This window comes from Octopus bimaculoides, chromosome 15 (assembly GCF_046866305.1).
Source record: "Octopus bimaculoides isolate indiv1 chromosome 15, ASM4686630v1, whole genome shotgun sequence".
Classification (NCBI taxonomy): domain Eukaryota; kingdom Metazoa; phylum Mollusca; class Cephalopoda; order Octopoda; family Octopodidae; genus Octopus; species Octopus bimaculoides.
In genome coordinates this window covers 35,671,373-35,686,505 of record NC_142942.1, presented here as the reverse complement: position 1 = coordinate 35,686,505, position 15,133 = coordinate 35,671,373, and the positions used below count along the sequence as shown (strand labels likewise).

At 34.3% G+C, this 15,133-nt stretch overlaps 1 protein-coding gene across 4 annotated transcripts in view; it reads right to left on the bottom strand.

The window, feature by feature from the left end:
* Positions 1-15,133, bottom strand: part of LOC106867458 (putative G protein-coupled receptor 139) — a 407,204-nt gene that overhangs the window by 61,561 nt on the left and 330,510 nt on the right. For all 4 annotated transcript variants that reach the window (XR_001409149.3, XR_008265624.2, XM_014912337.3 and 1 more), the window contains one exon: positions 1-1,009. This exon is cut by the window's left edge and continues 205 nt beyond it. Coding sequence is in view for 2 of the 4 variants with exons in the window: in XM_014912337.3 (XP_014767823.1) it covers positions 1-1,009 (1,009 nt within the window). In the remaining 2 variants the exon portion in view is untranslated. The remainder of the gene's footprint in view (positions 1,010-15,133) is intronic.

The window sequence follows — 15,133 nt, the reverse complement described above, 5'->3', positions numbered from 1 at the left end:
TGCTTGTTATCAGTTTCTCCAGTTCCTTGCGAAACAGTCGACCTGTGATCAAATATATGAAAAAGTTAAATACGAAGTGTGTTAGTCCAATCTCGTTGACAATAGCTTTAATAAAAACATATGTAAAGAATCTTTGCCATTTTGGATCAGCGCGGGTTTCCTCTTCGGACATTCCCAGTTTACCATACGGAAACGTTGTGTAAAGAGAGGTTGCTACGGTAACGGGTAGAACTGTGAATATAAGATAGAATGACACAGTCAAAAGCATAAGAGTTGTTGCAGACGTTCGCTGCTCGTTACCGTGAAGTTCTATCTTCGACATTCTTCGCACTTCCAATATAACCAGTATATTGAAGATCAAAACCAAACCTGGGACAAGCATAAATATCAAAAATTCAACTATCCAAGTCCATATAGTCCAGAATGATGTATTAATTGCCCACTCCCGAGGTGAGCAGGATTTACATGCAGAGTCATAATGCCAAAAGTATCCTTGCATAGAAGACAGACTGAATGAAAGTATGATCAGCGCAAGGATCACAATTTTAGCTCGTCTTGTGGTACAGTATCGTTCACGTTTGAACGGGTGACAGACTGATATATATCTCTCAACGGTGAAACCTAACACGAACAGTGGTGGTAAATATTGGCAAGTCATAAATAATACAGGGTAGCCCCCACATATGATGGGATAGTCTAAGACAGTTAAGAACCAAGCACTTTGTGCTTCATGCACGATTTGCAAAGCTAAGAAAAACAGATCAGCAAGGGCAATTGCAGCTAAGTAATATCCAGATGAATGACGCATGCGCCTTTGTATCCAGACGATGAATGACAGAATATTTCCTGGGAAGCCGATGATATAAAGAAATGGAGTAGTGTATCTGTCGACATAAATACTTTCAGGAACATATTCCATCAAGATACTCCTATGAATGTAATCGTCTTCACAATTCAGTGTAACATTGTCGGTTGCCGCTTCCCAAACACTTGCAGTAGTTGTGTTAGTCTGAAAAAGAAAGAAAATATATAATATATAGACATGAAATTAATATATATATATATATATATATATATATATATATACATATACATATATATCATACACACACATACACACATGTATATATATATATATATATTTATATATACACACACACACACACACACACACACACACACACACACATATATATATATATATATATATATATATATATATATATATATATATACGTATATATGTATAAATACGTGTATGTATCTCGTTGATGAGAGATGGAATATGGAAGATAGGTTTTGTTAATCACTACAATTGTTTCGACACATCTAGCTTCGATCCCTCACAGGTGGGATACGTCATAGCTGCTTCAGGATCATCCGACAGTACAAATGTGTCTCGTCGGGTGATAAACAGGTACAACTCATTAAAATAACAGTTCCGTAACGTATTTTCTCAGTTCTTGTGAACAAAAGCAGCAAGTTAAACGATATACTTTCATTTATAAAGAAGATCAATAATAAAATAACAGATGCAAAAAGGAACCAGCACACAATACACCGAAAATGTATTAAACATGACTGTCAACGGATATGGATATATAAACACCTACGCGTAGCTTGTATGATGCATGTACACTAGCTCATACAAGCAGCCACGAAGATGTAAGTATAAATACATGTGAGGTTTGGCGCACATACGTTCACATAGCGAGTTAAATAGCGAATTGGTGTTTATAGAAATGGGAAGGTTAAAGTTAAGTTTTGTTCATATATACCTTAAGATGGATTACGTTAACAGTTACTCAAATTCATTCCTACTGCATTTGAAATGGACACTCCGTGACAGTGTCTTACGCTTGCACCGCATAAACAATATAGTAAAATGAAGCCAGAGTTCCTGAACTAGTTAAGTATCCCACAAGTGAGAAATCGATACTAGATGTGTCGCAACAATTCTAGTTATTCATAAAAATTCTCATAACTACTATCTTCCGTCTCTTATTATCCAGACACATAGCAATCACTGAAAGGAACCGTGCTTTACCACTAAGCTACCTGGTATAAAACATTCGTTTTATTAACTGTGTGTGTGCGTGTGTGCGTGAGTGCGTGAGTATGTATGTGTGTGTGTGTGTGTGTGTGTGTGTGTGTGTGTGTGTGAAAAGGCTGAAAGTAAAATCAAAGCAGGTGTCTGCAATGGCGAAACCAAGCACACAAAATCTGTCACTTTTATCGCAAATCCTCTTTCATTAAATGAAGGGTTGTCTTGTTTTAGTATAAATCTTATATCAATAGAAATCTCTCGATATATACAAAGTACAGAATAGATAGAAAGAAAGAATGAAAGAAAGAAAGAAAGAAAGAAAGAAAGAAAGAAAGAAGAAGAAGAAGAAGAAGAAGAAGAAGAAGAAGAAGAAGAAGAAGAAGAAGAAGAAGAAGAAGAAGAAGAAGAAGAAATACATAACTGACTGACGGTATATGTTTGCTCACCATGCTAGCCCCATTAGGTGTATCTACAGGTACATTTTTATTGGAAGATAATATTAAAACATGTAAAATTTAAGTGTATGTGTGGTTGTGTGTGTGAGTGTGTGTGTGTATGTGTGTATGTGTGGTTGTGTGTGTGTGTGTGTGTGTATTGCAAACATTTGGTGACAAAAGTTACGGTGTCTTGATAGAGTCGTTAAATAAATGAGACACCTACATTTGTCACACTTCCCTTTTTCTCGTTATTATTTGTCAAATAGAAATCACAGCAGTAGAATAGAGACACATTCTCAAGAATATTGCTTGAAATAGTGGGAAAATCATTTCTTTTGACCCTGAGTTTCCAGCTGAAACAGGTTAATCAGATGGAGTTTTCAACATTACTACACCGAAAGAGTGCATATGTGAAGTGAATCCTTCACTGACTCCATTGGTTGTTAATCTTTCGCAGTTTCCCATGATACTAATGAATGGTTTTTACGATAGCTCTATAACTTATAAGTTTTGAGAGGCAAGGCTCTTCAGGTATGCAGTTCGGGGTTCGGCAACAACAATGAGATTTATAGAGTCAAGTCAGAGTCAGCGAGTTTTTTCTTCTTTCTTTTGTGCTGTAATGTGCGATACTGGGCGTGATATTTATATTATTCAAAATGAGTTAACAACCATAACATTATGGTTTTAAAGTGTTTGCAATATTCAAAGGTATTTTCGAAATGGTCTATAACACTGAACAAAAGACTTTATGTTAGATATCATTAGACTTCTTAGATCGAATGGAACATTGAGCTAGATGTCACTTTTCTTTGTAACGATTTAGGGATATAGAAGAAGGTGGTGGACCCTGCATATTCTGTAATTTCTCAGTGAAGTTTTTCGTACTTCTTGTAGTTAATATTTGGATGCGAGCCTGTTGCATACCTCTTTTCGCCAACAAATTGCACACACACATATGCACACCCATAAATTAATATACCTGTACATATATATATATATATATATATATATATATATATATATATATATATATATATATGTATATGTATATATATATATATATATATATATATATATATACATATATATATATACACATATATATATATATATATATATATATATATATATATATATATATATATATATATATATATATATATATATATATATAACAAAGTAAAGTTGTAAGATAACGCACGAGTGGAAATATATATGAAAGAAGGTTTAAAAATGCAATTTAAAAGATGTTTATTCACTTGACCGGTTTCACTTTTTTAGGAAAAGATTGTCAAAAGTAAAGCTTTTTATAAGCTTTGTTGTGTTAAGTACTGGTTGTCACAAAAGTATTAAAATACATATATACATTCTTTGATAATAATAAGAAAATGTTAAAAAAGGTTTAAGTATTACAATACATATATACATTCTTTGATGATAATACGGAAATGTTAAAAACAGTTTAAAGGAGGGTATTCAACAAAAGGTATTAGGAGTTCAATAAAAAATCATGTTTGGTTGGTAGTATATATATACACAGAAGGAGATATATTAAAGAATTTACAAAAAATTGGAGAGGGACTGACCTGTCTTTTTAACATGTTTTCTGTCTTGTGTGTAGCTAGAGAATGTTTGCTACTTTAAGGGACAGTGTTGGAGGCTGATTGGGGTGGGGAGAAGGAAGAACAATGTAGAATTGAAATGAGTTTTTTATATATACATGCGCATATATATATATATATATATATATATATATATAGAGAGAGAGAGAGAGAGAGAGAGAGAGAGAGAGTGAGAGAAAGAGAGAGAGGTTATGAGAGACAATGGTGTTAATAAGGCCCACAGGTGTCAGGTAATGCTGAGTAAGTGCTATGGACAAACCATAGTTAAGTTCCAGGTTCGGTGATTAGCGAATAACGAGTCCAACGTAGGTCATATATCAGCATGTGTATACATAAGAAATTTTTTTTTCAGAATGAGATAAAAAAAGAACTAAGACTGAAAATTTTAGAACATTCATAAATAGAAGGTCTTACAGCTGTTTCCAGGATATTTATGATATCTCTTTATCGGAGACGGCGTGAGAAAATGGCTAAGCAATAGTTAATTTAGATACGATAAGAAATAGAAAGTGAAGTGGAGGAATGAAAATAGATGTGAGATATGCAGGGATATTGCATTTGTAAATCCATTATTTAGGCAGAATGGTATACACATAAGATACCTTGTGAGTAAATTCCGGTAGTATTTAAAATTGGTCATTGTAAATTCCAATAGTATTTAAAGTTGGTCATTCCAAGTATAGAGTTTGTACATAGTGCTATTTAATCGAGGGTTTTATTTAAAGTGACCTAAAAGTAGGGAATATATTTGTAAGGTCAAATCGAAAACAGGAAGAGAGGAATAAAGAAAAGAGAAAAAGGAGAAGAAAAAAGAAGAAAATAAGAAAAAAAGAAAAAAACAGGAAGAGAGGAATAAAGTAAAACAAGAAAAATCGAGAGAGATAATAAAGAGAAGAAAAGGGAAAATGTACCAGTTAGTTGTCAGTCAAGATAACTTGAAAGTAGGAGTGGGGAGATGAGGATGATAGACAGAGAAAGATATTATGTCTAAAAAGATGATAGGGTAAAAGAGTAAAGGAGTGTCAGGTAGAAGGAATGAGGGTGAAAGAGAGAGAGAGAGGTATAATAGTGTAAAGGGTAAAGGAGTGTCAGTTATATAGTGATAGAGTATAAGTGATGGACCAGGGAGAAAGGTAGTAGTATGGAATGAAGAATTTAGGTGGTTGGATAGGTCAGTGCTTAGTTGTAGAAGAAAATATATGTGTAGATGTATACAGATGCTTGTTTATATATATATATATATATATATATATATATATATATATATATGAAATATTGAATACCAGACACATTTTAGTCTACAGTAATGATAAGGAGGGGGAAGAGAGCGAGACAGAGACAGACAGATGTCGGAGGAAGAAAGAAAGAATCGTAAAAAGACAAGTCAACGACCATTTTCTGAGTGCTACAAACTCTTTAACGTAAATATGAAATTATATGAAAATCAATCATAAATTTTGCTAAGCTGTTGGCAGTTCTGCTAATTTAATGGAACAAAAAGAAAAAGACAACTATGTTTGAAATGCTGAACGAAAAATAGATGTTTATATTTGAAGCGTATATGACTCCAACTAAATATATCTTATGGCTGAAATATTCAACTTACATAGGGTAGCATAGATCATTAGCTAAGGAAATGGATGCTTCGAATTTTTTGTAGAGAGTAATTTCATGATGTTTATGAATTCAATTCAAACGCATTAATGCTGAATACATCGATAAAAATATTTTATACACAATTCGGTATTTCAGTAAAATATGTAAAGCACTGACGTAAATGTTTTACGCCTGTTGATTGTGTAGCTTTTGAGTCATCCGGAATGAGGAGAAACAGATAGAGGTTTACAGGCGTTCACGCACACGTATGCAGTTGTATGTATGTATTTATGTATGTATGTATATAGATATAGATATATATGCATATAAATACACTCGAATGTTGGAGAAATTCAACAGAGAAAATGCTTACACACACACTACGAAAATATACTCCCAAAATGTTCGTGCCGTTCTGTTTCTCTAAGACTGTCTTTAAATAGTCGGTAATGTTTTTAGTGAATATTTTTTTCAAATACTAGGAGTGTAGCAAGGGCTTTTGTAAATACGTTTAAATAGAGGGTGCAATAGGTAAATTGTCGCCATTTTATACTTTTAATTTCGCGCATTTGCATTGTATGTTTTTTGATTTTGTCCACTACACTACACAGTATATTAAGGTCAGTTGGGCATTGTATTGGAGAAAAACAGTACCATGACCCAATTCCAGAAATTTGGAAACGACATGTTGTACTGCTTGGAATTCGCGCCGGAAGCTCCGATACGAACATTTCAGAGTGTTTGGATGTCGATCTGAGGAGAGTGCAGAGGATTCAGAAAGAGTTGCATGACTCGGAAAACTCACTGTGATCGTTCTGGTAAGAAAAAAGAACTCCTGAATTTGTTGGTGAGATTCAGACCATGACTGACAACGACCCCTCCAAGTCAGTCAGGTCTATCGCCAGGGAGATAGGATTGTCTGAGTTTCTCATACTCTGACCCAGTACCTTGCAAATATCAATGGTGACTGATCTAATAACCTGATTTTGCATTTAACATACCGCACTGACTGTTCTTGTTATAGTTATTAGCGTTGCTGCTTCATTCGTAGTATTCGTTGATACAGCATCGTTTTGGAACCACATTATCATCCTCTATCTTCAGACATATATACACACATGTACACAGTCGTGTATATATATATATATATATATATATATATATATGGAGTGGGGTGAACGTATGAGAGAGCGTGTGTTTCCATCTAGATGTGTATGACCTCTTCTCATCTCTCTATCATATCATTCCACTTCTACTATCTTACTATCAGACACTCTATCCCCCTCTCTTTTGAAATGGAAACGAACATAAGCTGCATGACTGGTATATATTAAAGCGTGCATCTAACATTGCTTGTACTTTATGCTGGTAATGGCGAGCTTATTTGATAACGACAATTAACAGAGAAACACGTATATGTTTAAATCTTTTAGAATTCCGATTGCGTTTTCTGTGCTTTTAATTGCTTATAACATGGCTCGATTTTCGCACACTACTCTATCCGCTGGTTATCGTCAAACTATATTGAATATTGTACTGGAGTGTGGAATTATCTACCCAGCCCAGATACTTTGGTAATGTGTCGCTCATTTCAGCGTACTCTTAAATAAAATTATTACTCCCTGAAATGGTAAGTCCTTTTGACAAGGAACCAATAGAGCACCTAATTGGAGAAAAAAGTCCTGGGATCCTCCCTGAAAAACGCCTGACAAGTGAAAATTTATGGAGAAATGCCACAGAAAACGAATGTCCTAATGCATAAGATAAGATGGCAAGCATTGCACTATGACAAGAAGAAAACAATCCTTTCCGATGACCAGTAGAGTTTCAATCTGTATAACCTGCAAAATAGCAAAAATATAAACCTACAATATAAACCTACAATGTGGATTGTAGGTTTATATTTTTGACATTTTTGACTATGGAGGAGTGATGATACTTTTCCTATTTTTTTACTTTGGAGGAGGTATGCTAGAACTGCGAAATCTGGCATACATGCAATTTCACCGTTTCTTATTACTAACCGCATTGTTTCTTTCCGGGTAAACTGACATCAGACAGTTCAAAGAAGATTTTCAAAGTTACTATAGCGACTGCTCCTGAAAATGTACAAAATTTGCTATCGTGGTGTTATTATTTACCTGAAGAAAATGATTTAGCCCCCAAGAAAATTCATGGTGACATGGTTGTTTTATTAAAGAATGATGCTCCAGCTTTATCAATATTGTAAATGCGGGCAGCTGAATTTAGGATGGGACGGGAGCGACTTGAAGATGACCCAAAGTCTGGACATCCTACAACTGACACCACCTTTTAAAACATTGCACCTGCTTTCCATAGTCGATGTTATCAGCATATCCCGTGAGAGAGTTGAGAATATTCTGCACAATGAACTTGGAATAACGAAGATTTCTGTTCAGCGGGTGCCACGTCGTCTGTCTGACACTAGATCAAAAGTGCACCAACCTCATCTCATCACGGGAAAATCTGACATTTTTTGAAGCAGCTCCAGCTGGTTTCAGAGGAAAAAAATCACTTGGGTCGCAGATAGTTAACGAGCAGAGTAAAATACATTCGTTATTAGTGATGGAAGCAGTATTACTTCAGAGGAGCATTCTGTACGTCACACACAACGGGAATAGACAGTTAGAATGCCACAGTATCGCACTTCGTATAGACGTATTGTGATAAATATTATAGAATGTATAATATTTAAAATATTGTTGTTCTTAGTATAATAGCAACCAACTTCAGTTACATTTATTTCAGACGTTGGCAATTTCACTACTGTGGACAGCGAATTAAGGTGATATTCACGGTATTCCAAAGAGTAATAAAATTGCTTTAATGAGAATATAAACGGAATTGCGGACGCTTCACTCGCAGTGTTTATGTGTGATTTTCGGCGCTTTCCATGCAGTTTGATTTATATCATTAATATTAACTGTAATTAAGTTGCAATCTGTTTGTTAGCTATACGTTTCTGGCGCAGAATATGTAATTTCGTGTTGATCTCTGCTTAATATAATTCATTTTACTTGGATATTAATATTCCTCTGAATATATGATCATCGTGTCACTCTTTTCTTACTTTCCCTTTAGCTAGTTGAAAGAAACCAATACTATTTTAATGGCTTGAAGTCTACAATTAGATGTAAACTTCCGTAAGCCGTTTGGAATCTTCTTTAAAATTATTCCTATTTCTTTCCGCGGTTAATGGCTTTCAGAAAGAAATATTTTAGTTACATTTCTATAGTTGTTTTTAAGCTATACGCCATATTGTGAGTCTTTTTTTTTTTAATCGGTGGCTTCTTAGTGTACACCTATGTAGACCTAAGAGCAGTTGTAAACTTTCTTTTTCTATTTTTACAGCTTGTAATGATTTGGTAGTATTGTAACTGCTTTAACGATCTATAGTTTTACAAGTCACAACAGTCTACTCGATTATATTCCTTCTAAAAGTATGTATGCTAGAGTGGAAATTGGTTTCAATTTTGTTTTTGGCAGGCGAACAGAAACTGCAGACAACAAAACAGCTGCAATTCCTCAGCTGAGCATTTTGTTTGACTGAGTTATCTAATTCCAAACTTTGGCAAAAGTGAAGATATACTTTGGTTATACGTACAAAAGAAGAAAGCCTGTAGATGATCAAAGGAGATCGAACATGTAACTATTTCAAGAAACCCCAATACAATCAGCACAAAAATTAATAAGATAGTATCAAGTACACTAAAACACACACTCAAATATGGCATGACGACTTTGGTAAACAGGATTTCATTATGTTGGATATAATTGACTACATTAGCCAAATATTTCATTATAAATACAGCTCACTCGGCGTCAAAAGCAGTTATATGATGTATAACTGCAACCGTTTGTAAGTTGGAGCATCCAGAGGACGGTGCAGTAACTATTACATGTTCAGTTTACGTTTCCATATATTCTGAATTCAGCTCCCTTTCGGCATCAAGCTTGACGTTCATGCGCTTTGGCACGACATAATCAATGTCAGCAATGTGCTGAATGCCATTCAGTCGTCGTCTACACATCTCTCTTAAAATGATAGTATTATCCCTCATATTCTTTTAGTTCTTTACTACACAGTTCTCAACGGAGAAACAGTTACAATGCGTCATTTATTTACAGGTTCTCTTGTAATCAATTCTAATTTTCAGAAAGATATTTTGTGAAGACTAAAAAATATTTAAACCATAAGCTAAAATACTTTTGAACATCCCCTTCTGTATTTATGCTATTCATAAGCTATGAACGAAGAGACTCAAACGTCAAGTGTTAAAATTTGGCTTATCAGATGACGATCTCCAGCATTCACTGAAGGGGTTCACTGCTGAGTGCTGCAAAGGAAGGATGAAATTTAGTGTTGAGAAGACTGAGACATCAGTACTTCCAAGAACCTCATCCTAGAGCAGCTTGTTTGATAGTGGATCTTCAAACCAAGCTTAAATTTAGACCAATAAGGAATTGGCTGGATAATATCCATTGCTTCAGTTGGGAGCGCTTGTGAATCCAGCCAGAAAATGTTATAGAAGTTGCTTCTGATAGGACCCTACAGATGAGACGCCTGCAGAATCTACCCCCACGACACACCCATGAATATTGGGCGAAGATGGATGGAAGGGTCGATAATCTGTATTTGAGCTTATGTTGATTTTATGCGTGTTATAATTTGTGGATTTTTACACGGCAGCTACTACAATTCTAGAACATCATTTTGTAACCCGAGGCAAAGATGTTAAGGTATTATGATTTATCATCTAGTAAGAGTGAACGCTGAACAGCTAAACTTCTGATTAGTCGAAGCTCAACGAAATGACTTGAACATCGCATAACCTCGTTAAATCTTCATTATAAATAGTAACTTTTAAATGAATATTTTTAAAAATCGATAATTGAAAATAACATAATTTTTTTTATCGCCAACTCTACATACATAGAATAGAGACCAGAGATTACACGTAACGGCTTGTTTAGGCATAGAACTATCTCATAGCTATAAAATACCTTTGTAAGGTTTAACATGATTAAGGAACAACGCTGTTATCTTTCTGAACGTCTGGGAAAATAAATAAAATACAACTATCTAAAGAAACCCCAAACTTTCTATTTGATTAATCTAAAGATAACTCAAGAAACATTAAATACTGTTATTTTAAAAATACACAGTTATTTAAACTAATACACAACTAATTTCTATTTATGTAAATTCATAATATGAAACAGTGACATGATATAATGCACAAATATGTACATCAATTTCACTAAAAGGAATTCAAAACATATAATATTGTTATTCCTATAAGCTATGTATAAATATATAAAATTCCAGGCCCTATGCTACCAGCACACAAAGCTAAACAACATGCAGACAGGATACACTTGCCCAGGCGAAAATGAAATCCCTGATTCAAAATCAGTTCGTGACTTGGGCATTGATATGACCAATGATGCATCTTTCCAAGTGCATATTACCAATTTGGTAATAAAATGCAGACGGATATCTGTATGGACCCTCGGAACTCTCAAAACAAGAGAAAGGGAGACATTGATGATCCTTTGGATTACATACGTTCTCAGCCGCTTAGACAATTGCTCTCAACTAAGGTCACCATACAATAAAAATCCACAGCGGAACTCGAAGCAATCCAACGAAGCTACACTAAGAAAATCGTCTCGATGCAACATGTCAGCTACTGAGGAAAACTTAAAGAATTAAAACGCTTCTTCCTGGAACGAAGGCGGGAGAGATATGCAGTGATATACAGCTGGAAAATCCTAGAAGGCCTTGTACCAAACTTTGGCATTGAAAGCTACTCAAACTGCAGAACGGGGTGCCACTGCATAGTGCCAAAGATCCCAGCATCACCATCAAAATAGAGTGGCAGATACTGCAACAGCTTGGGCTTCAAGGGACCACATCTTTATAATATCCTTCCAAAATGCCGGAGAGACTTGCATGGCGTGGATGTAAGTGTCTTTAAAACAAAACTGGATCTCTTCCAGCTACGGGTTCCAGACGAGCCTACCTCACGGCAGGAAACTCACTCATTGGCCAAATGCCACATATCAGAGGAGGTTCCAAATAATGTTGTAGCGCTGTCAACAGTGGTGCAAGACCGCAGCTTTGCAACTGAAACATTTTAAAATAGTAAAATAGTATATACACCAACACGTAGATTCAAATATTCAAAATACCCCATCAACATATGGATTTTACATGGAGTCGTTTGAATTTGCGATTCTAGTTCCATAATAATATATATTAGTGTTTAGCACTAAGTGGTTGCTGCATTATGGAAGAGTACTTCAGACAAATGTACTGTAACATGTCCACACACCAGTGCTTTCATTATTTATATACTTTCCGTATTGTTGCGCATCAAAATTGTGCAGCACACATCTCCGTAGAAAATTAATAAAGTTGTTATTCGTGAGGCTTACTGTACTAAACGGTTATCTATAATATTCGATATTGAAAATGCATATTGTTGATCTCGGATCTTTGTAAGAGGGTTTCTGACTCGAGGGCTAACTCAGTCTTCTAGCATTATTGTTCCGTGCTACAGAAATTAGGGCTGACATAAAGCTATCAAGGACAACGATGTACTTGGTATTTGTATATCAGTTATGAACGTTAGTATCTCACAAATTTGTATATTAGTAACTGAAGGTGTACTTTGAATAGAGTTAAATTACATTTTCACCTGGAAAGATGTCTCTTCTCTTCATAAATTGCTTATTACTTTTGAATCGCCTGGAATATGTACATATACTTCATGTTACATTTATAGCATCTTTAGTCATCTATATACACACACTCATGAGCGCGGATATGTAGCTGTGCGCTGGGAAAATTAGTTATTAAAACTACGTCAATTAATCTAAAGAAAAGTTAAGAAAAATCGTAATTTTAAAATCTATCATACTTTTTTATTATTTAATAAGCTCTGCTTTTCTTTACAATGATCGCAGAATTCATATTTTAAGCAATGATTGCTATACACCACTGAAAACTGGAAAATTAACAAGTACATACTCCTATAATCCACTGATGTTCTGGAGGGATATGTCATTTTCCAAATTGATAAGAAAAATATTTGTGTTGAAATGAAAAATGAAAACCACTAGGAAAAAATTTAAATCAACCCTCTTTCCATAATCAATCCAGTCTTCCTCTACCGTGTCATAGTGGGAAATGATTTGCTAAGTAATATAAAATTTAATAATATCTATAGTTATTACAGAAGGAGTTAATCAAATCAACTCCAGGTGTTACATGATATTATATGCAAAAAAAAAATACGTGCATGAAAAAATCGACTTCGCAGTAACGTAAAGGAATAAATTAATGTAAAGGATTAAATTAGGAATAGGTTTCTTGTGTAAATGAAATAGTTCATATAATGTTTAACATTGTTCCTTTCGAAATAGCTGATTTAATTTGGACTCTCAGACTCCGCATTCTTGGAATATTTGGCGTCGGTGCACAAGTACGGCTATACTTCAGTAGCTGGAACTATTTTTTAAAAGGGTATGACAATCCGACATTAGACATTAGAGCAATATTAAAGATACTCAATACATATTCAATAATCGTATATCTTTTATGTTTAAAGGTTTCCTTCATTAGACTGTGGCCATGACTGCACAGTTTTGAAAGATTTTAGTTGAACGAATCGCTCCCATTCCTTGTTTATCTTCTTAAAAGCTGGTACGTATTTTATCATTTCGTTTGTGCAACCACTAAGTTACGGAGATGTAAACACACCAGAACACACAAACACACACAAACACATACAAACATATAGCCCCACACAAACACACGCATGCATACATACACTCAAACACATACACACACACATATATATCATGTATATTATATATGTGTGTGCGTGTGAGTGTATTTTCTATCTTAAATGAAGAAACGGTATCGAATGAAAATTCTGTAAATAATAACTATAAGCACACAGTTTGTAAGCATTCACCGTGTATTTGCTATAGAAATTAGTCACATATTGAGCATATAAGCCCTCGTCGGAAAAAGAATTAGTATGCGTAGGAATACACACCTCTCATATTCGCGATAAATGTGCTGACCGGATATGTTTCCTTCAATTTCCGTTCTCCGAACCCACTCACAGTACTATAGTCGGTTCAAGGCTATCATGGAAGACACTCGCCCAAGGAATCATACAGTGGAATTGAACGCGGAACCATATTCTTGGGAAGCAACGTCTTACCACACAAGCCCGCTTGATCCTACACAATGCAAAATGGACGACACTAAAGTAATTAAATTCTATTGTACTCTAATAATGAAAATTGCTTGATATATCAATTTTATAATCTATAACAAGTTTCAGTAACAGTAACAACAACAGTGTTTAACACGAACAAAACGCAAGCTAATACAGACGAAACGGAAATCAACAACTAAAAGTTATTTTACACATTTTATTAACGAAGCAGTCTGTCTTAGACAACCATATAGATTTTCCAGTTGTCGGTTTCTTCTCAAGCTACATCAAGTTTGTGCATTGTTTATAATAGAAATTGATAGAAATCAGCAGACTGAACGTTTTTACATACGCAGAATTTTCTCGAGTTGTCGGACATACTAACTCTCTTCTCACCATTTCTTTCTCAATATCTCTTTACATCTATTTCACACATTTCCAAAACATCTCTCTCGTGCCTATATATATCAATATATATATATATATATATATATAAATATATATATATATATATATATATATATATATATATATATATATATATATATATATATATATATATATATATATATATATATATATATATATATATATATATATATATATATATATATATATATATATATATATATATATATATATATATATATATATATATATATATATATATATATATATATATATATATATATATATATATATATATATAGATATATATAGATATATAGATATAGATATAGATATATAGATATAGATATATATATATATATGTTGTTTACACCACCTGTCCTCGTCTGTTGTTGTTTTTTTCGTACATTCTCCCATATATATTTATTTATTTATTTATCTATTTATTTATGTGTTTCAGCCAAGTGGCTGCGGTCATGCTGGTGCACCACCGTGATTTTCACGTTCCTTGCATGGCTCTTCTCCCCCACTCGACATGGTCCAATCAAGAGTTTTGATGGCACATCTGGTATATAAGAGAATTTGACATAGCTGCCCTAAACTGCGTCTCATTACGAGCCGTTGGTTCGTCTGGTATCGTGGAGAGGAAAGCGTCAAGTTTTGTCTTGAAGACCTCCGCATCCATGTCTTGCATGTCTCTCAAATGTTTTGGCAGGGCATTGAAGAGCTGAGGTCCTCTGAAACCGAGGCTGCTGCAGTATCTCG